This window comes from Ranitomeya variabilis, chromosome 1 (genome assembly GCF_051348905.1).
Source record: "Ranitomeya variabilis isolate aRanVar5 chromosome 1, aRanVar5.hap1, whole genome shotgun sequence".
NCBI classification, from domain to species: domain Eukaryota; kingdom Metazoa; phylum Chordata; class Amphibia; order Anura; family Dendrobatidae; genus Ranitomeya; species Ranitomeya variabilis.
In genome coordinates, this window is record NC_135232.1 from 114144138 (window position 1) to 114167258 (window position 23121).

Genomic DNA, 23121 nt, shown 5'->3' on the forward strand with positions numbered 1-23121 from the left:
TAGACTTTGGGCAGGTAAAAGGGGTCCAACACCATATCTCCACTGAAGATCATCTGCCCTTTAAAGAAAGGTACCGGCATGTACCCCAGCACACTATCAATGTGCCAAGGATATGTTGCAAGAGATGAAGGAGGCTGGGCTAATCAGAGATAGTTGTAGCCCCTGGGCAGCTCCATTAGTCCTCGTTAAATAGAAAGATGGTACCGTGAGAATGTGTGTTGACTACAGGCGAATTAACAGCACTACACACAAGTACACCTACCCATTACCTAGAATTGAGGAATCACTAGCTGCACTGAGATCTGCTAACTATTTCTCCACCGTAGATCTCACCAGTGGGTACTGGCAGGTTCCCATGGCAGAGGCGGATAAAGAGAAGATGGCCTTCACGACACCCATGGGCTTAAGCGAGTTTAACTACATGCCATTCGGGCTTTGCAACGCACCGGGGACATTCCAAAGGATGATGGAGTGTTGCCTTGGGCACAAGAACTTTGAAACTGTTTTGTTTTACCTGGATGACATCATCGTCGACTCCAAGACCTATGAAGACGACTTGAAGCACCTGGCCGAGGTGTTCGGAGCTCTGTCCAACTTTGGCCTGAAAGTGAAGCCATCCAATATCCTCCTTCCGTTTTGATATTGTCGGCTGGCCAGATGGCAACTGTATCTCATCATCATCAGCCTCCATCTCTTCAGCCGGTATATAACGTGGCTGAAAGTGGCTTTCTTCTGGCCGTGGGTTTTCAAATATTTGGCCATGAGCAGATGATACCTCCTCAAGTTCCTCTTCAATGTTGCGCATTGAGAGGCCAGAGGTAACAAAAGGATCTTAAGTACCAAACAGATCATCGGAGTGGCCAAGCTTGGGATCAACTGTTTCCTGTGACTGCTGAGGGGGGGAGGAAGTAGGAACAGGTTGAGGATTGGATGACCCAGCGTTCTGTGTATCGACAGTAGACTGTGTGGTCGTGGAGATTGGGTGCTGCTATAAAATTTCGTTGAGCCCTTATCTGCAATCCCAGACAGTATCTGCTCTTACTCTTCTTGCTTCCAGACACGTTTACGTTCCAGACTGGGAGTTTTCGCAAGGAACATAGATGCATCAACCTTCTTCTATCTCCCAGACTCAGTGCCTTATCGGGCACCACTGACAACCCCACGCCCACGTTTTTGTGACAGTTGCAGATGTTCAGATGCAGATATTGGGGAACAAGGAGCAGTTTGCACTTTGTGTAAGGTAACACTACAGCCTAGTACTGCTTTATGTTTTACAAACAGCACAGCAAGGGCAAAAAAATTGGCCTGAAGTTAAAGCCAAAGATTTAGCTCGACAGTCACCACAGAAGACAGTGGTGCTGGCTGAGTCTCAGGTATGCAGTACTGTGCATGCTATTCGGTGTGCAAACAGCACTGCAAGGGCAAAAAAATTGGCCTGCAGGGGTAAATGTGACCCCAAAAATAGCTTGGAAAACTGTCACTACTCCCTGACTTTATACAGTACTTTCAGCTCTCAGAAGAGCTGAGATATTGAGGTACTATGTATGTACTGTAACGCTCCTGCATGCTTCCCTACACTGCAGTCACCTATTACTAAAATACTCCAGATAGCTCTCACAAGAGCTTTTGTGTTTTTGAGATGATTTATGGATGATTTGCAAAGGCACGACTCTACCTAGCAGCTGCTCACCCTCTCCCTGCGCTAGCACTAGCTGTGTTCTGAATGCAATGTGCAGAAAATGGCAGCGGTAGGGCTTATATAGAGCTGATGAGTCGTAGGCTATGACTGATCTATGACACTGCACGGCCAGCCAATCATGGTAATGCCACATTTAAGATGGCTGCGGCATTACTGTGATTGGCTAATATGCTGGGCGGGAGATCCGAATATTGTGAGGTGAGTAGTGAAATACCCGCTATGTTCCGAGTACCGCGTTACTTGCTGAGTACCGAATACTTGCAAATATACTCGCTCATCCCTAGTGCTCGCCATGCAAAATAAATTATGCAACTGTTCTATAGTTGCAGTTGTTCCGGATGTGGAGAAACCATTTATGTGTACGCATTTTTGTTTTTACACAAAATATACTTTGGAGTGGCGAAAGAGTTTTTAATTTTTTTTTGTGTGTGTGTATGTGTGTGTTTTTTTCTTTTACATTTTTACAAATTTTATGGCAGTTTTTTTTACATTTCAAGTCTTGAATATTTTACATTTTGATAACTGATCTCATGCACTACAATACTTATGTACTGCAGTGCATGAGACCTGTCAATTTTGCACTGACAGCCTGTTAGACCTTGCTTAACCAGGAGTGCAATGGCAACCATCAGGACCCTGTCCTCACTCTTGTCCTACTTTTTTTCTCCCCTATAGAACAGTTATACCACCTGGCACCCATATAAATCTATATGAATCCAGCAATAAAGAGTATTATCTAAATCAATGCTCTTTATGTCTGTAGTCTACTTATTAAGACATATAACAAATATACTGTCCTCAATAAAATGGTTAGGCTCATTTGTTTGTAAAAAAGCTATACCTTATATATTACTTCATTCCAGGATACAGGTCCTCATATAATGGTGGCGATCCACTGTGCCAGTGGACATTTGTAGAATGATCATGATGCTGACTGGAGACAGGAGATCTGAAAAGTAAAGAACATCAACGAGACAAAGATCCCAACTCATAGGGCTGATGTCAGTAACGCGCTGTGGAAGATCACAGCTTTTAACTGAGATACCTTGGAGAGTTTACTGGAACTTTAGTAGGGAGACAGATACAGGAGAGATTAGAGATGGACATACAGAGACTCAGAGCCTGATGACTTTTACCATAATAATGTAATGTATGAATAATGCTTGTTGTCACGCTCACCCCCTGACTGGTGGGTGTGAGCTCGGGGGTTTGTAGCCCCACTGTGCCACAAACTAGACTACCCTGGAAGGGGCGTGACTATGACAGCTGCCTGGGTTTTCACTGGAGCGTCTGATGGTGAGGTCAGGCTTGTGCAGCAGGCAGCTGCCAGGTGCTACTCCAGGGTGGTGTCTGGCTGTGGCTGCTGATCCCACTTGGAGAACAGGAACATTAGGACAGGTACGAGCATCAGGCAGGACTAGCAGAAGAGCACAGCTGAAACTCAGATGAGTAGGCTGGCACGGCTGAGACACAGGGCTGGCAGAGACACGGCAGAGAACACAGGGCTGGCAGGCATGGCAGAGAACACAGGGCTGGCAGGCACGGCAGAGAACACAGGGCTGGCAGGCACGGCAGAGAACACAGGGCAGGTTGGTGTGGTGTATGAAGGAACAGGTACAGACCTGTTCACACTGAAGGTGCAGATATGGATATGTAGTATGAAGGAACAGGTAGGGACCTGTTCACACTGGAGGTGCAGGTACGGAAATGTAGTATGGAGGAACAGGTAGGGACCTGTTCACACAGGAGGTGCAGGAAAGGAAACAAGCCAGAAGGAAAGGAGAATGAAGGAACAGGTTGGGACCTGTTCATACAGGAAGAGAACCGCAAGGCTGAGGATAGGAGCGGTAGAGCAGCAAGAGATAGCGCAGCAATAAAAGCTAAGCAGAGCAGAACCACAAGGAATATGGAGAGGAACTGCAGCAAGAGATTTCTACAGCGGCAAAGCAGAGCAGAACCGCAAGGAATGCGGAGAGGAGCTGCAGCAAGAGGTTACTGCAGCCGCAGAAGCTAAGACAAATACGGTAATCAATAAGCATATAATCAAGTGAATGGCCGAGAGCATGGTCGGTATCCAAAGAAAGCTCTCCCATGTATCAAATACCAATGTATATATACAGGAGTGTCACTCCTAAACCCAATTATGGTATACTAGCGAAAAAGGGAGCATAGACACTATAAATTATTAGAAAAAATATATAGATATTTTATTAATCACAAATATCAAAACATGACATACAAACAATTACAAACATGACAGAATACATAAATTCCAACATGTGGAGGAGAGCAAAACCAACCAGTACACTAAAGGTAAGGCACACAACCATGATATGACCTGGATAAGTATCAGAAAAAGGTTTCCTAGGGTATCAATAATCCTACAATGAGGGATCGTCTCCCAGGCACCAAAGCCCCATGTTGAACTAAAAGTCATAACATCCTATGTTTAAACATATAGCTAAGGCAATGTGAACTTACCCATAATAAGTCAAGGTTCCTGTGTGGCCTTCCCACAACCCCTGACGCGCGTTTCGCGTGATCGCTTTCTCAAAGCCGCAGAAGCTAAGCAGAGCAGAGCCACAAGGAATGTGGAGAGGAGCTGCAGCAAGAGGTTTCTGCAGCAGCAAAGCATAGCAGAACCGCAAGGAATGCGGAGAGGAGCTGCAGCAAGAGATTACTGCAGCAGCAGAAGCGGAGCAGAGTGGAACGGAGAAGAACAGCAGCTGGCAAGAAACAGAAACCATATCATGGCCTGGAGCAGTGGGTAAGATAGTGTGAGAGATGAGAGGCCATGCCGTGATGCCAGCAGAGTTGTTACACTTGTTTTGGTGTACATGTATTTATTTTACTTTATTGTTTAATCTTATTTATTAAGTAAATTAGTTTACTCAATTCTCGTGTGAACATTTCTTATTCATCACAATCCTTTTGAATCCGTTACAAAACAAGATGGTAGAAACAAAGAGAAGTGACCAAAACAACATGTTATATATAGATTCCATCTCCACAACAGGGAGAAAGCTTCAAAAGGGTCCAAGTGAAAACCGCAACAAAGCATTGATACAAATTTACCCCATATTTTCCCCTTTGTATTGTTAAAATCTGCAGCCTGAATTGTCCTGCTAATTTTAAAATCCACACCACGGGTCCTTTCCCGCTGTATTTTTTTCTTGCAGAGTTTAAATGAGATATGGTAGAATCTCACTTTGCTTCTACTTTAAAGGGCTGGTCAAAAAGTAAACCCAATTTTATTCCTAAATATCTATCTATTTAATGTAATAATCTAATCACCTTTCTAATACCCTTTAATTAATGATTCCCTACCACTCTCTCTACTCTATGTGCTTTATTTTTTTTGTACTACTTCCTCTTTGATGATGCTTTGTTTGAGAATACCTTAAAAGTATTCCAACAATCACACCCAGATATGGAAACAACCTCTGAACTACATCAGACAGGGCTTGTATTTTTGGTCCGACTGCTCTCCATTAAAAAATTGGATCTCACTCAGACCAATGTTAATCAGTGGATCAGTGCAAATGAGTACGTTTTTTCACTGACTGAATCTGTGTGCGAAAAAAATTGCAGTAGGCGCAATTTTATTACGGAAATGAGACTCACCCATTTAACTCTATGGGTGCGAGAAAAAAAATCGGAGCCACAGCACAGCTTCCAATATTTACAGACACATTACAATTCAGTAACATAGGAAACTGTAAATGGTCCTGTAAATGATTAATAGCTGCTGTAAAAACAGATTATATACGGATGACTAGTAAGAAAAAATCAACCCACTTTTCTGGATGAAACGCTAAACTATTTTTTTATGGTAGGTTCATATGACATTATGAAAAATCATTCAGAGTTTCATCCAGAAAACTGTATAAGTAAATATGGTATATTATACTGTGCCATCTGATTTTTTTAATGGACAGCACTCAGACCGAACTTACCGTCATATGCACAGGCCCATACACAGATTAACTATACAGTAGATATGGGTCATAGAAGCAGTATTATTCATAATGGACACTTTTTGTGGGCATTTTTATATCTACATAAAGACATGTATTGGGTTGAAAATAAATTTGCATTTGGGTTTCATTAAAGGGAATCTGTTAGCACAATATGCGTGTTCATGCTTCTCTGCGAAAGATACCATCCACACCTTTACTAATGGAATCTATTGCCCCCAACTGTCAGTCAAGCAGGGGAAGTAGGTGTTGGGCTGCAAATAGAGGCAGGGAGGCAGAAGCTTGGGAAGTGCTCTGATATGCTCATAGCACTTAAAGGGAACCTGTCACCTGAATTTGGCGGGAACAGTTTTGGGTCATATGGGCGGGGTTTTCGGGTGTTTGATTCACCCTTTCCTTACCCGCTGGCTGCATGCTGGCTGCAATATTGGATTGAAGTTCATTCTCTGTCCTCCGGAGTACACGCCAGTGCAAGGTAATATTGACAGAGAATGAACTTCAATCCAATATTGCGGCCAGCATGCAGCCAGCGGGTAAGGAAAGGGTGAATCAAACACCCGAAAACCCCGCCCATATGACCCAAAACTGGTCCCGCCAAATTCAGGTGACAGGTTCCCTTTAAGCTTAATAGCTTAATTTGCATATGGATAAAAACAGTCAGAGAGCAGCAGACTGCATCAGTAAAGTTGTGGCTGACATAATCGCTCACAGGGCAATATTACTATGGAAACAGGTTTTTTTTTCTGGAGTGGGCAGTGGGATTCGTGCTTACAAATTCCCTTTAAACATTTTGCACCATTTGGGGGTTTTTAGGCTCTTTGTTTCCTTACACATTGCTGATTTCAGAATGAGTTCTTTTCAGAATTTGTTAGTAAGGTCATTTTGATACGAGTTGGAACTCTTTTTTGTTGATTTTTCTGAGCACCTGTCAACTAATTTATGATCACATCAAAGTTCATCTCAACAGTTATGTGGTTTGTGGCATACAACAGTGCAAAGGAATTCAAAGTAAAAAACAACTGATAAAAGTTACAAACTCTTCTTCAGTACAGGCTCGCTAATGGATTCCCAATTATTCTTATTCTGCAGCCAGCAATGTGACCAGAAACAAAGAGCCTGTAAAAGACAATTGGTCCAAAATGTACACCAAACCTAATTTGAATTTTTGTTTAAATTTTAGATCAAAATATCTGCATTTACGGTAAGTAAAAAAAAAGTCCCTAAAGATGTCAATTTTCTTAAACTCTCAGTGTTTTCATGTTGCTATCTTAAAGATGACTTTGCTTATTTTTTTAGTGATTGCTTGATAAATCATTACATGAAATGAAGCATTTCAGTGCATTAATAATTGACAGCTCTATGGTAGTCTGTTAGCGTTATCACATTATATCTTTTCTTCTTGCATGGATTGCAGTGTATGAGGTATGCTAGAGTTCAGACAGTAGATATCAAATGTAAGCCTACATAAGGGAACATAAAAGATGTCTTGTCAACCTGAAATGTCATAAAAGCCAGATTAGTTTGGTGCCTGAACTAGTATCCTAGGTGAAATCAACATGAACTGCGAAACCTATGAGTCTCAAATTTCCACAACACGTCAGTGGAGACGTGTGACAACTTATCGCTGAGATCAGAAACAAGGACCTGCTCATTCTCAGGATCATTTAGGACCCTAGTTGTGGGTCCTCATGTGGTCTTGCTTTTATAACCTTTAATAACTGCTTGACATCTCATAAAAAATGAATTATGAGACAACCTATATACAGTGGGTATGGATAGTATTCAGACCCCTTTAAGTTTTTCACTCTTTGCTTTATTGCAGCCATTTGGTAAATTAAAAAAAGTTCATTTTTTTTCTCATTAATGTACACTCTGCAACCCCATCTTGCACCCATAGAAATGTAGAAATGTTTGCAAATTTATTAAAAAAGAAAAACTGAAATATCACGTCTCATAAGTAGAGTTGAGCCACCTCCCTAGTGTTCGGGTTCGGTTCGGTTCGTCGAACAGAGATGTTCGCCGAACTGTTCGTCGAACTGTTCGACGAACACCGTCGAACCCCATTGAAACCAATGGCAGGCAAACACAAACACATACAAACACTTGGAAAACACATAGACAACACCTTAAAAGGTGTCCAAAAGCTGACAAACTGCTCAGAAGACATAACAAAGACATGGAAAAGTCACAACTACACATAGTCATGCGAAAAGAAAAGAGGTGGAGGAGTAAAAGGAGGAGGAGACACAGATATAGGCATGTCATGCCCTTCTAAAGTTAAGAAAGGCTGGAGTAAAAATCTAAACTCACTCCACCAACACCCAGACGTCTTGACAAAAAAAAAAAAGAAAAGAAATATCTTTAGGTAGAATAGCGGCGGGTCCATTCAGAACACTTTCCTTAGAAGACGTAGTGGTACCCCCGTTGGGAGTTGTGCCAAAAAATTAACCCAATACATTCAGACTAATCCACCATTTGTCACGTAGTGGTACCCCCGTTGGGAGTTGTGCCAAAAAATTAACCCAATACATTCAGACTAATCCACCATTTGTCATATCCAAGGGGCAGGTCAGTAAACGACAACATCGACGCGGAACCAAGTACAGTACTACGTACTGTACCTCCTTTGACGAAGCAATCAGGTGGGTCAAGAAGTTGGGAAGGGGCACCCTAATGGCCAAAACAGACATTGAGGGGGTGTTCCGGTTACTACCTGTGCCTCCGAATAGTGTCCTCCCATTGTGCTGCTTCTGTGAAGGAGCATACTACATAGATCGCTGTTTGCCCATGGGGTGCTCCATATCCTGCTCACTATTTGAGGCGTTTAGTTGCTTCCTCGAATGTGTCCTCATGGACTTTTGTAAGGCGGCACATATTATCCATTACCTCGATGATTTCTTATGCCTGGGCCCAAAAGATTCGCCACAGTGTGAAAACACGCGGTAGTCCACCTGTGAGAAGGAGAGAGCTGGAGGGAGAGTGGACACCCCAGAGCCGAGGGGTTAGATTGAGAAAGAAAGAAGGCGGTGTAGCTTGCTTCATGGGTGGGGTACTCTGCTTAGTAGCAGAAATTGCTACTAGGCCCAAAAGGATTTCCTTGGCCAAATGCCATTAAAAAATGGTAGTTAGGTAAACAGGCGGTGTAGCTTGCTTCATGGGTGGGGTACTCTGCTGAGTAGCACAAAATGCTATTAGGTACAAAACGATTTCCTGGGCTAGATCAGTTAAAAATTAGTAATTAGATCAACAGGCGATGTAGCTTGCTTCATGGGTGGGGTACGCTGCTGAGTAGCACTAAATTCTACTAGGCCCAAAAGGATTTCTGTTATGACCCCAGTGGACAGGGTCTCAGAGGAACGTGTAAGTCTGCGAGATTCAAAAATCCAGCTCATAGGGCTGTGGTAACTGGGTTGACCAAATAGCTACTCCTAACGCCAACACTAGAAGTAGCCGGGGATCATGCCTACGGTGATCGCTAGATGACTTGCGCCAGCCGGAGAATCTAACTACCCCTAGGAGAAGAAAACAAAGACCTCTCTTGCCTCCAGAGAAAGGGACCCCAAAGCAAGATACAAGCCCCCCACAAATAATAACGGTGAGGTAAGAGGAAATGACAAACACAGAAATGAACCAGGTTCAGCAAAGAGAGGCCAGCTTACTAATAGCAGAATATAGCAAGATAACTTATCTGGTCAACAAAAACCCTATAAAAATCCACGCTGGAGATTCAAGAACCCCCGAACTGTCTAACGGTCCGGGGGGAGAACACCAGCCCCCTAGAGCTTCCAGCAAAGGTCAGGATACAGATTGGAACAAGCTGGACAAAAATACCAAACAAAACAAAAGCAAAAAGCAAGGAAGCAGACTTAGCTAGAAATACAGGAACCAGGATCATAGGACAAGAGCACAACAGATTAGCTCTGATTTCAACGATGCCAGGCATTGAACTGAAGGTCCAGGGAGCTTATATAGCAACGCCCCTGAACTAACGGCCCAGGTGAGGATATAGGAAAAGACAGAAGCTCCAGAGTCAAATCACTAATGACCACTAGAGGGAGCAAAAAGCAAAATCACAACAGTACCCCCCCCTTAGTGAGGGGTCACCGAACCCTCACCGCGACCACCAGGGCGATCAGGACGAGCGGCGTGAAAGGCACAAACTAAATCGGCCGCATGAACATCAGAGGCGACCACCCAGGAATTATCTTCCTGACCATAGCCCTTCCACTTGACCAAGTACTGAAGCCTCCGCCTGGAGAGACGAGAATCCAAGATCTTCTCCACCACGTACTCCAACTCGCCCTCAACCAACACCGGAGCAGGAGGCTCAGCAGAAGGAACCACAGGCACAACGTACCGCCGCAACAAGGACCTATGAAACACGTTGTGGATAGCAAACGACACAGGAAGATCCAGGCGAAAGGATACAGGATTAAGGATTTCCAATATCTTGTAAGGACCAATAAAACGAGGTTTAAATTTGGGAGAGGAAACCTTCATAGGAACAAAGCGGGAAGAAAGCCACACCAAATCCCCAACACGTAGTCGGGGACCCACACCGCGGCGGCGGTTGGCAAAGCGCTGAGCCCTCTCCTGTGACAACTTCAAGTTGTCCACCACAAGATTCCAGATCCGCTGCAACCTATCCACCACAGAATCCACCCCAGGGCAGTCAGAAGGTTCCACATGACCCGAAGAAAAACGAGGGTGGAAACCAGAGTTGCAGAAAAACGGCGAAACCAAGGTGGCGGAACTAGCCCGATTATTAAGGGCAAACTCAGCCAACGGCAAGAAGGTCACCCAATCGTCCTGATCAGCAGAGACAAAACACCTCAAATAAGCCTCCAAAGTCTGATTAGTTCGCTCCGTCTGTCCATTAGTCTGAGGATGGAAAGCAGACGAAAACGACAAGTCAATGCCCATCCTACTACAAAAGGATCGCCAGAATCTGGAAACGAACTGGCATCCTCTGTCTGACACAATATTCTCAGGGATGCCGTGCAAACGAACCACGTTCTGGAAAAACACAGGAACCAGATCGGAAGAGGAAGGCAGCTTAGGCAAAGGAACCAAATGGACCATCTTGGAGAAGCGATCACATATCACCCAGATAACAGACATGCCTTGAGACACCGGAAGATCAGAAATGAAATCCATGGAGATATGTGTCCAAGGTCTCTTAGGGACAGGCAAGGGCAAGAGCAACCCGCTGGCACGAGAACAGCAAGGCTTAGCTCGAGCACAAGTCCCACAGGACTGTACAAATGACCGCACATCCCTAGACAAGGAAGGCCACCAAAAGGATCTGGCCACCAGATCTCTGGTGCCAAAAATTCCTGGGTGACCTGCCAACACCGAGGAATGAACCTCGGAAATGACTCTGCTGGTCCACTTATCAGGCACAAACAGTCTGTCAGGTGGACAAGAATCAGGCCTATCAGCCTGAAATCTCTGCAACACACGTCGCAGATCTGGAGAAATAGCTGACAAGATAATACCATCCTTAAGAATACCAACAGGTTCAGCGACTCCAGGAGCATCAGGCACAAAGCTCCTGGAAAGAGCATCGGCCTTCACATTTTTTGAACCTGGTAAATACGAGACAACAAAGTCAAAACGGGAGAAAAACAATGACCAGCGGGCCTGTCTAGGATTCAGGCGTTTAGCAGACTCGAGATACAGCAGATTTTTGTGATCAGTCAAGACCACCACACGATGCTTAGCACCCTCGAGCCAATGACGCCACTCCTCAAATGCCCATTTCATGGCCAACAACTCCCGATTGCCCACATCATAATTTCGCTCCGCAGGCGAAAACTTCCTAGAGAAAAAGGCGCAAGGTCTCATAACAGAGCAACCAGGGCCTCTCTGCGACAAAACGGCCCCTGCTCCAATCTCTGAAGCATCCACCTCAACCTGAAAGGGAAGCGAGACATCAGGCTGGCACAAAACAGGCGCCGAAGTAAACCGACGTTTCAACTCCTGGAAAGCCTCCACGGCAGCAGGAGCCCAATTAACCACATCGGAGCCCTTCTTGGTCATATCCGTCAAAGGTTTCACAATGCTAGAAAAGTTAGCGATAAAACGACGGTAGAAGTTAGCGAAACCCAAGAACTTCTGAAGACTCTTAACTGACGAGGGCTGAGTCCAATCAAGAATAGCTCGGACCTTGACTGGGTCCATCTCCACAGCAGAAGGGGAAAAAATGAACCCCAAAAAGGGAACCTTCTGTACACCAAAAAGACACTTTGAGCCCTTGACAAACAAAGAATTTTCACGCAAAATTTTAAAGACCATCCTGACCTGCTCCACATGCGAGTCCCAATTATCAGAAAAAACCAGAATATCATCCAGATAAACGATCAGAAATTTATCCAGATAGTTCCGGAAAATGTCATGCATAAAGGACTGAAAAACTGAAGGGGCATTAGAGAGCCCAAAAGGCATCACCAAGTACTCAAAATGACCTTCGGGCGTATTGAATGCGGTTTTCCATTCATCCCCTTGCTAAATGCACTAAATTCTACTAGGCCAAAAGGATTTCCTGGGCTACATACCGTTACAAAATAGTAGTTAGGTAAACAGGCGGTGTAGCTTGCTTCATGGGTGAAGTATGCTGCTGAGTAGCACCAAATTCTACTAGGCCCCAAAGGATTTCCTGGGCCAGATGCTGGTAAAAATAGTACTTAGGTAAACAGGTGGTGGGTGGCTGGGCTACTCTGCTGACTATCAGACACTGAAGCTTTGGAGCAGACCTCTGAATCCCAGGCCATAGTATGAGTAAACAACTCTGCAGATGACCCCACCCACCTGGAATTGACGATGGCAACGTCATGTAAAACTCAGCAAGGAGACTAAATCAAAGAGTCTCCATTTTTTCCAAAAATTCGGCCACAGACACCACTTAAGTGGCATCAATTTCGCCAGAGTTTTTAAAACGGTTGGTGAGGTGATTTTCAAAAATCATCAAGCTTTTAGTCTCCCCAAGATGACACAGGGGTAGAAAAGTCCTTGCGGATCAAGGATTTGTTCATCTTGATGAACGTTAGTCTGTCTACATTGTCACTGGACAGCCACGTGCGCTTATCTGTCAGCACACCACCAGCAGCGCTAAACACACGTTCAGAGAGAACGCTGGCTGCGGGGCACGATAAGATCTCCAAGGCGTGAGTGGTGAGCTCAGGCCATTTTTCAAGATTGGAAGCCCAAAATGAGCAAGGGTCCAGTTCCATAGTCATGGCATTGATGTTAACTTGGAGATACTCTTGTACCATCCTCTCTAGGTGTTGGCTGTGCGTCAGACTTCTTATCTCCTGTGGCCTTGCAAAGAATGGTCTAAAAAAATCTTGAAACGATTGGAAAAAATTGCTGTTTCCACCAGATACGATGTTACTGTTACGGTTTGAGTGATGACTCGATAGTCCCATGGTTGGCAAGTTAGAACTCAGAGATTCAGTACGTGCACCACTGGTGTTTTGTGGAAAAGCAGATGTTGGATTCTGTAACAGTCTCTGCTGATACTCCTGCATGCGTGAATCCCTTTCTATGGCAGGAATTATTTCGCCAAATTTGCTTTTGTACCGGGATCTAAGAATGTGGCAACCCAGTAGTCGGCATTACTTCGGATTCTGACAATCCAAGGGTCATGTTGCAGGTAGTGCAGCAGGAAGGCACTCATGTGTCTTGCGCATCCAGGAGGACCAAGTCCTTGTTGTCTTGGTGGTGGTGAGGTGAGAATCATGCTTCCATCGTCTGCCCTCTCCCCCCAACCTCAAACAACAGAAATTTGATCAAGGTCTCCCTCATCTGATGAGTCTTCTGTTGTGATTTTGCTTTTTGCTCCCTCTAGTGGTCATTAGTGATTTGACTCTGGAGCGTCTGTCTTTTCCTATATCCTCACCTGGGCCGTTAGTTCAGGGGCGTTGCTATATAAGCTCCCTGGACCTTCAGTTCAATGCCTGGCATCGTTGAAATCAGAGCTAATCTGTTGTGCTCTTGTCCTATGATCCTGGTTCCTGTATTTCTAGCTAAGTCTGCTTCCTTGCTTTTTGCTTTTGTTTTGTTTGGTATTTTTGTCCAGCTTGCTCCAATCTGTATCCTGACCTTTGCTGGAAGCTCTAGGGGGCTGGTGTTCTCCCCCTGGACTGTTAGACGGTTCGGGGGTTCTTGAATCTCCAGTGTGGATTTTTATAGGGTTTTTGTTGACCAGATAAGTTATCTTGCTATATTCTGCTATTAGTAAGCTGGCCTCTCTTTGCTGAACCTGGTTCATTTCTGTGTTTGTCATTTCCTCTTACCTCACCGTTATTATTTGTGGGGGGCTTGTATCTTGCTTTGGGGTCCCTTTCTCTGGAGGCAAGAGAGGTCTTTGTTTTCTTCTCCTAGGGGTAGTTAGATTCTCCGGCTGGCGCGAGTCATCTAGCGATCACCGTAGGCATGATCCCCGGCTACTTCTAGTGTTGGCGTTAGGAGTAGCTATTTGGTCAACCCAGTTACCACAGCCCTATGAGCTGGATTTTTGTATCTTGCAGACTTACACGTTCCTCTGAGACCCTGTCCACTGGGGTCATAACAGTATGCCAGGCCAGTATTAAATGTTTAATGCATTGCAGAAGTGGGATTATAAGAAAGAAAATTTTGAGGTTTTTTTTCCCTCTCTCATTTTTTTTTTTTCTTTTCCCCTTTACCTCAGAGTGGCTTAAGCTTGCTGCAGACATGAATGTCCAGACCTTGATTACAAGTGTGGACCAGCTTGCCGCTCGTGTGCAGGGTATACAAGATTATGTTACCAGAAATCCTAGGTCTGAACCCAAGATTCCGATTCCTGAACTGTTTTCAGGAGACCGATTTAAGTTTAGGAATTTCAGGAATAATTGTAAATTATTTTTGTCCCTGAAACCTTGTTCGTCTGGAGACTCTGCTCAACAAGTAAAAATTGTTATTTCATTCTTACGGGGTGACCCTCAGGATTGGGCTTTTTCGTTGGCGCCAGGAGATCCGGCATTGGCTGATATTGATGCGTTTTTTCTGGCGCTCGGTTTACTTTATGAGGAACCCAATCTTGAGATTCAGGCAGAGAAAGCCTTGCTGGCTATGTCTCAGGGCCAGGACGAGGCTGAGGTGTATTGCCAAAAATTTCGGAAATGGTCCGTGCTGACACATTGGAACGAGTGTGCACTGGCCGCTAATTTTAGAAATGGCCTTTCTGAGGCCATTAAGAATGTTATGGTGGGTTTTCCCATTCCCACAGGTCTGAATGATACCATGTCCCTGGCTATTCAAATTGACCGGCGGTTGCGGGAGCGCAAGACCGCAAATTCCCTCATGTTGTTGTCTGAACAGACACCTGATGTGATGCAATGTGATAGAAAAACCGCAAATTCCCTCTTGGTGTTGTCTGAACGGACACCTGATTTGATGCAATGTGATAGAATCCTGACTAGAAATGAGAGGAAAATTCATAGACGCCGGAATGGCTTGTGCTACTACTGTGGTGATTCTACACATGTTATCTCAGCATGCTCTAAACGTATATCTAAGGTTGTTAGTCCTGTCACCGTTGGTAATTTGCATCCTAAGTTTATTCTGTCTGTAACTTTGATTTGCTCACTGTCATCTTATCCTGTCATGGCGTTTGTAGATTCAGGTGCTGCCCTGAGTCTTATGGATCTCTCATTTGCTAAGCGCTGTGGTTTTATTCTTGAACCATTAGAAAATCCTATCCCTCTTAGGGGTATTGATGCTACGCCATTGGCAGAAAATAAGCCGCAGTATTGGACACAGGTTACCATGTGCATGACTCCTGAACACCGCGAGGTGATACGTTTTCTCGTTCTACATAAAATGCATGATGTGGTTGTTTTGGGGCTGCCATGGTTACAGACCCATAATCCAGTCCTTGACTGGAAGGCTATGTCAGTGTCTAGTTGGGGCTGTCGTGGTATTCATGAGGATTCCCTGCCTGTGTCTATTGCTTCTTCTACGCCTTCGGAAGTTCCGGAGTACTTGTCTGATTATCAGGATGTCTTTAGCGAGTCCAGGTCCAGTGCATTGCCTCCTCATAGGGAATGTGACTGTGCAATAGATTTGATTCCAGGCAGTAAATTTCCTAAGGGAAGACTGTTTAATCTGTCGATACCTGAACATACCGCTATGCGTTCATATATCAAGGAGTCTCTGGAGAAAGGACACATCCGTCCGTCTTCTTCCCCTCTTGGTGCGGGATTCATTTTTGTGGCTAAAAAGGACGGATCTTTGAGGCCTTGTATTGACTATCGGCTTTTAAATAAGATCACTGTCAAATTTCAGTATCCTTTGCCGCTGTTGTCTGACTTGTTTGCCCGGATTAAAGGTGCCAAGTGGTTTACCAAGATAGACCTTCGTGGTGCGTACAACCTTGTGCGCATTAAGCAAGGGGATGAATGGAAAACCGCATTCAATACGCCCGAAGGTCATTTTGAGTACTTGGTGATGCCTTTTGGGCTCTCTAATGCCCCTTCAGTTTTTCAGTCCTTTATGCATGACATTTTCCGGAACTATCTGGATAAATTTCTGATCGTTTATCTGGATGATATTCTGGTTTTTTCTGATAATTGGGACTCGCATGTGGAGCAGGTCAGGATGGTCTTTAAAATTTTGCGTGAAAATTCTTTGTTTGTCAAGGGCTCAAAGTGTCTTTTTGGTGTACAGAAGGTTCCCTTTTTGGGGTTCATTTTTTCCCCTTCTGCTGTGGAGATGGACCCAGTCAAGGTCCGAGCTATTCTTGATTGGACTCAGCCCTCGTCAGTTAAGAGTCTTCAGAAGTTCTTGGGTTTCGCTAACTTCTACCGTCGTTTTATCGCTAACTTTTCTAGCATTGTGAAACCTTTGACGGATATGACCAAGAAGGGCTCCGATGTGGTTAATTGGGCTCCTGCTGCCGTGGAGGCTTTCCAGGAGTTGAAACGTCGGTTTACTTCGGCGCCTGTTTTGTGCCAGCCTGATGTCTCGCTTCCCTTTCAAGTTGAGGTGGATGCTTCAGAGATTGGAGCAGGGGCCGTTTTGTCGCAGAGAGGCCCTGGTTGCTCTGTTATGAGACCTTGCGCCTTTTTCTCTAGGAAGTTTTCGCCTGCGTAGCGAAATTATGATGTGGGCAATCGGGAGTTGTTGGCCATGAAATGGGCATTTGAGGAGTGGCGTCATTGGCTCGAGGGTGCTAAGCATCGTGTGGTGGTCTTGACTGATCACAAAAATCTGATGTATCTCGAGTCTGCTAAACGCCTGAATCCTAGACAGGCCCGCTGGTCATTGTTTTTCTCCCGATTTGACTTTGTTGTCTCGTATTTACCAGGTTCAAAGAATGTGAAGGCCGATGCTCTTTCCAGGAGCTTTGTGCCTGATGCTCCTGGAGTCGCTGAACCTGTTGGTATTCTTAAGGATGGTATTATCTTGTCAGCTATTTCTCCTGATCTGCGACGTGTGTTGCAGAGATTTCAGGCTGATAGGCCTGATTCTTGTCCACCTGACAGACTGTTTGTGCCTGATAAGTGGACCAGCAGAGTCATTTCCGAGGTTCATTCCTCGGTGTTGGCAGGTCACCCAGGAATTTTTGGCACCAGAGATCTGGTGGCCAGATCCTTTTGGTGGCCTTCCTTGTCTAGGGATGTGCGGTCATTTGTACAGTCCTGTGGGACTTGTGCTCGAGCTAAGCCTTGCTGTTCTCGTGCCAGCGGGTTGCTCTTGCCCTTGCCTGTCCCTAAGAGACCTTGGACACATATCTCCATGGATTTCATTTCTGATCTTCCGGTGTCTCAGGGCATGTCTGTTATCTGGGTGATATGTGATCGCTTCTCCAAGATGGTCCATTTGGTTCCTTTGCCTAAACTGCCTTCCTCTTCCGATCTGGTTCCTGTGTTTTTCCAGAACGTGGTTCGTTTGCACGGCATCCCTGAGAATATTGTGTCAGACAGAGGATCCCAGTTCGTTTCCAGATTCTGGCGATCCTTTTGTAGTAGGATGGGCATTGACTTGTCGTTTTCGTCTGCTTTCCATCCTCAGACTAATGGACAGACGGAGCGAACTAATCAGACTTTGGAGGCTTATTTGAGGTGTTTTGTCTCTGCTGATCAGGACGATTGGGTGACCTTCTTGCCGTTAGCTGAGTTTGCCCTTAATAATCGGGCTAGTTCCGCCACCTTGGTTTCGCCGTTTTTCTGCAACTCTGGTTTCCACCCTCGTTTTTCTTCGGGTCATGTGGAACCTTCTGACTGCCCTGGGGTGGATTCTGTGGTGGATAGGTTGCAGCGGATCTGGAATCTTGTGGTGGACAACTTGAAGTTGTCACAGGAGAGGGCTCAGCGCTTTGCCAACCGCCGCCGCGGTGTGGGTCCCCGACTACGTGTTGGGGATTTGGTGTGGCTTTCTTCCCGCTTTGTTCCTATGAAGGTTTCCTCTCCCAAATTTAAACCTCGTTTTATTGGTCCTTACAAGATATTGGAAATTCTTAATCCTGTATCCTTTCGCCTGGATCTACCTGTGTCGTTTGCTATCCACAACGTGTTTCATAGGTCCTTGTTGCGGCGGTACGTTGTGCCTGTGGTTCCTTCTGCTGAGCCTCCTGCTCCGGTGTTGGTTGAGGGCGAGTTGGAGTACGTGGTGGAGAAGATCTTGGATTCTCGTCTCTCCAGGCGGAGGCTTCAGTACCTGGTCAAGTGGAAGGGCTATGGTCAGGAAGATAATTCCTGGGTGGTCGCCTCTGATGTTCATGCGGCCGATTTAGTTCGTGCCTTTCATGCCGCTCATCCTGATCGCCCTGGTGGTCGTGGTGAGGGTTCGGTGACCCCTCACTAAGGGGGGGGTACTGTTGTGATTTTGCTTTTTGCTCCCTCTAGGGGTCATTAGTGATTTGACTCTGGAGCGTCTGTCTTTTCCTATATCCTCACCTGGGCCGTTAGTTCAGGGGCGTTGCTATATAAGCTCCCTGGACCTTCAGTTCAATGCCTGGCATCGTTGAAATCAGAGCTAATCTGTTGTGCTCTTGTCCTATGATCCTGGTTCCTGTATTTCTAGCTAAGTCTGCTTCCTTGCTTTTTGCTTTTGTTTTGTTTGGTATTTTTGTCCAGCTTGTTCCAATCTGTATCCTGACCTTTGCTGGAAGCTCTAGGGGGCTGGTGTTCTCCCCCCGGACCGTTAGACGGTTCGGGGGTTCTTGAATCTCCAGCGTGGATTTTTATAGGGTTTTTGTTGACCAGATAAGTTATCTTGCTATATTCTGCTATTAGTAAGCTGGCCTCTCTTTGCTGAACCTGGTTCATTTCTGTGTTTGTCATTTCCTCTTACCTCACCGTTATTATTTGTGGGGGGCTTGTATCTTGCTTTGGGGTCCCTTTCTCTGGAGGCAAGAGAGGTCTTTGTTTTCTTCTCCTAGGGGTAGTTAGATTCTCCGGCTGGCGCGAGTCATCTAGCGATCACCGTAGGCATGATCCCCGGCTACTTCTAGTGTTGGCGTTAGGAGTAGCTATTTGGTCAACCCAGTTACCACAGCCCTATGAGCTGGATTTTTGTATCTTGCAGACTTACACGTTCCTCTGAGACCCTGTCCACTGGGGTCATAACAGTCTTCCACGCCCAGCGCCAGTTCGTCCTCCACTTCTTCCTCAACAGTTTGGCTGCTACCATGCGGCCTCGGTAATCCCTCTCCCCCAGCCTCCAATGCCAGCTGCCTTGGTGCTGCCAACCTTCTTGACCTTGGAGATATGATCCCTTCCGCATACAACTCCTCCTGTTCCTCCTCCTCTTGTTCCACCACCTGACTCCGAACACTGTGTAAGGTATGCTCCAGCATGTAAATCACCGGAATGGTCATGCTGATAATGGCATCATCAGCACTAAACATCTTCGTTGCTATTTCAAAACTGTGCAGAAGGGTGCATAGGTCCCTGATCTGAGACCACTCCTGCAGCGTGATTTGCCCCACCTCTTGATCTCGTTGGCCCAGGCTATACATCAAAACGTATTGCACCAGGGCTCGTCGGTGCTGCCACAGTCGCTGCAACATGTGCAGAGTTGAATTCCACCGTGTGGGCACATCGCATTTCAGCTGGTGAACTAGCAGGCCCAACGACTTCTGTAGAGATGCAAGTCGTCGAGCTGCGGGATGCAAACGGCGGAAGTGAGCACACAACGACCGTGCCCTCTGCAGAAGCCCATCTAGTCCGGGATAGTGGGATAAAAATTGCTGGACAACCAGGTTCAAAACGTGAGCCATACAAGGCACGTGTGTGACATTGCCCTGGCGAAGGGGCGCACCCAGATTTGCAGCATTGTTGCACACGGCCTTCCCTGGCTGCAGGTTGAGTGGATACAACCATTGACCACAACTCCTCAGCTCTGTGACTCACATTTCCCAGACATTTCAATGTAAACACTGCCTGATGCCATTGAGCCCTGGTGACAGCATAGTGAGGAGGTGTGCAGGATTCCTTCTGCGCAGTTACAACGTGGGTGGCATTACCAGACAGGCTTTGGGTGCAAGTGGAGGACCGAGAGGAGGTTGAGGAGGCAGAAGCAGTGGAGGAACTTCTAGATACAGAGGATCGACGAGCAACTCGTGGAGACGGCAAGACTTGGACAGCAGCCCCTTCTCCTGATGTCGCCATAGTTACCCAGTGCCCAGTCACCGACATGTAACGCCCCTGTCCATGTCTACTCATCCAAGTGTCTGTGGTGAAATGCACCCTGTCACACACAGAGTTTCTCAAGGAAGCGGTGATGTTGTGTGCGACATGCTGGTGTAGCGCAGGCACAGCTTTCTTTGAGAAGTAGTGGTGACTGGGCATCTGGTACTGGGGCACTGCGACGGACATAAGGTCTCGAAAATCCTCTGTGTCCACCAGGCGGAAAGACAACATTTCTGTAGCCAACAGCTTGCAGATGGAGAAATTCAACCTCTTAGCTTTGTCATGGCTAGGAGGAAATGGTCTTTTACTTGTCCACATCTGAGGGACTGAGGGCTGGCTGCCGTGCTTAGACGGAGTTGAGTAGGGTGTCCCCGGCAAACTGCTGGTCTGTGAGGAAGGTGCAGGCGGAGATGTTATGTTGCCTTGATCAAAATGTGGTGTCGATGTCAGAGAGCGCTCAACACCAGCAGGTGTTTCCACTTGCAAATGTCCTGACGACCTGCCAATCACACTGGCTGTTGCGGGTAAAGAGGTGGAAGGTCTGCTTCCAAAACCATGTGCGACTGCTGTCCCCACAGTTACAGAGGATGAAGAGGACGCGGATGCACTTGATGGGGCAGACGGTGGTTGACCCGGCCCACTAGGCCGCATTGTAGCACAGTGAGCTTCCCACTGCAACTTATGCCTCATATGCATGTGACGGTTCATGCATGAAGTACTCAAGCTAGTGATTTATTGGCCTCTACTGAGTTTTTTTGACAAATCTTACAGACAACATGAGTTGGGTCATCCTTTGCGATGTCAAAAAATGCCCAGGCTATGCAAGGCTTAGAGCCCGTGCAACCTGAAGAGCCACCACGACTTCTGGTCTGAGGCACAATTGGGGTTGAGGATGCAGTTGTTGACGTGCTTCCAGTACTCCGTCTCTGTCCAGGAAGGCGCACCATTACCTCGTCGTCAGACTCGTCACTAGCATCCTCCTCCACCTCCTCTGCTGACCTCATGGACTGGCGGACTGGGGGTTGACAGTAAGTGGGGTCTACAACCTCGTCATCATCATCCTGTGTGTTCTCACACCCATCGTCCTCAGAGCCAACCTCTTCCTGCCCCGACCGAAAAGTCAAGTTTTCGTTCCAATCAGGTATCTCAGTCTCATCATCATCTTCCTCATTGTCTCCACCAACAGGAGTTACAGTTTGGGAACGAGAGTCTACATTATGCTCAGAACCTTCTCCATCTGGGCCTGGATCCGACTCACAAAGATTCTGGGCATCAGTGCAGATCATTTCCTCGTCTGGATTCACAAAAGCTCTGGAGCAGACCTCTGATTCCCAGGCTATAGTATGCGTAAACAGCTCTACATACTCAACCATGTGTGCTACTCCATGCTCAGACGGGCAGCTGGAGACTTGGGAGCTGTGAGGAAGCAAGTGCGATTGGGGTGAAAACTCTGAGGACTGGAGTAGTTGTGATGTTGAAGTTGACATGGAGGAGAGCCCACTTGAACGAGCACTTGATATCCGTTCAAACACCTGCTGTTTTTGTGCCTCATCTGGAATTTTTGGCGATGCTTGTAGCGATGGTCATAAGAAAGGGATCATATCAGATTGTCCACGAAAAGAAGTAGACATCTTACTTTGGCTGGAAGATGGTCTTTCTTCTGCAGATGTTACTGTTGCTTTACCACCTACCCCACGGACACAACCTTTTTTCCCCTTTCCAACACGCCTATTCCCCTTTCCACCAGCAGCAGGCCTTTTGCCACTCATTTTTGTGCTTAATTGGCAACTCTGTATCTGAAGTTGTTGGCACAACAACTGATGGATGAAAACCAAGCAGAACTGAGAGGCCAAACTGTGGTACTAGGCCCAAAACTATCAACTGGATTAGATGCAGTGAAAATAGAGATACACAGGCGGTATAGTTTGTTTCAGAGGCGGGCTACTCTGCTGACGTGCAGACAATGCTACTAGGCCCAAAACTGTCAACTGGATTAGATGCAGTGAAAATAGAGATACACAGGCGGTATAGTTTGTTTCACAGGTGGGCTACTCTGCTGACATGCAGACAATGCTACTAGGCCCAAAACTATCAACTGGATTAGATGCAGTGAAAATAGAGGTACACAGGCGGTATAGTTTGTTTCACAGGCGGGCTACTCTGCTGACGTGCAGACACTGCTACTAAGCCCAAAACCCCAAAACGATTTACTGGGTTAGATGCAGTAAAAATTGAGATACACAGGCGGTGTAGCTAGCTTCACAGGCGGGCTACTCTGCTGACGTGCAGACACTGCTACTAAGCCCAAAACCCCAAAACGATTTACTGGGTTAGATGCAGTAAAAATTGAGATACACAGGCGGTGTAGCTAGCTTCACAGGCGGGCTACTCTGCTGACGTGCAGACACTGCTACTAAGCCCAAAACCCCAAAACGATTTACTGGGTTAGATGCAGTAAAAATTGAGATACACAGGTGGTGTAGCTAGCTTCACAGGCGGGCTACTCTGCTGACGTGCAGACACTGCTACTAAGCCCAAAACCCCAAAACGATTTACTGGGTTAGATGCAGTAAAAATTGAGATACACAGGCGGTGTAGCTAGCTTCACAGGCGGGCTACTCTGCTGACGTACAGACACTGCTACTAAGCCCAAAATCCCAAAATGATTTACTGGGTTAGATATTGGCATATGCAACAGATTAGGACTTATTATAAGTGAAAGGAGGACTTTATACTAACCAGACAGCATATGGCGATAGTGTGTAAAGGTATATACTTGCTGTAATGT

The 23121-nt window shown here is 46.1% G+C and overlaps 1 protein-coding gene across 2 annotated transcripts in view; it reads right to left on the reverse strand.

Moving 5' to 3' along the window:
* The window catches only part of TMEM174 (transmembrane protein 174), a 42400-nt gene that overhangs the window by 13799 nt on the left and 5480 nt on the right, over positions 1 to 23121 (reverse strand). For both annotated transcript variants that reach the window (XM_077287828.1, XM_077287818.1), the window contains exon 2: positions 2541 to 2648. In XM_077287828.1, the coding sequence (XP_077143943.1) occupies positions 2549 to 2648 (100 nt within the window). In that variant the 3' untranslated portion in view covers positions 2541 to 2548. The remainder of the gene's footprint in view (positions 1 to 2540; positions 2649 to 23121) is intronic.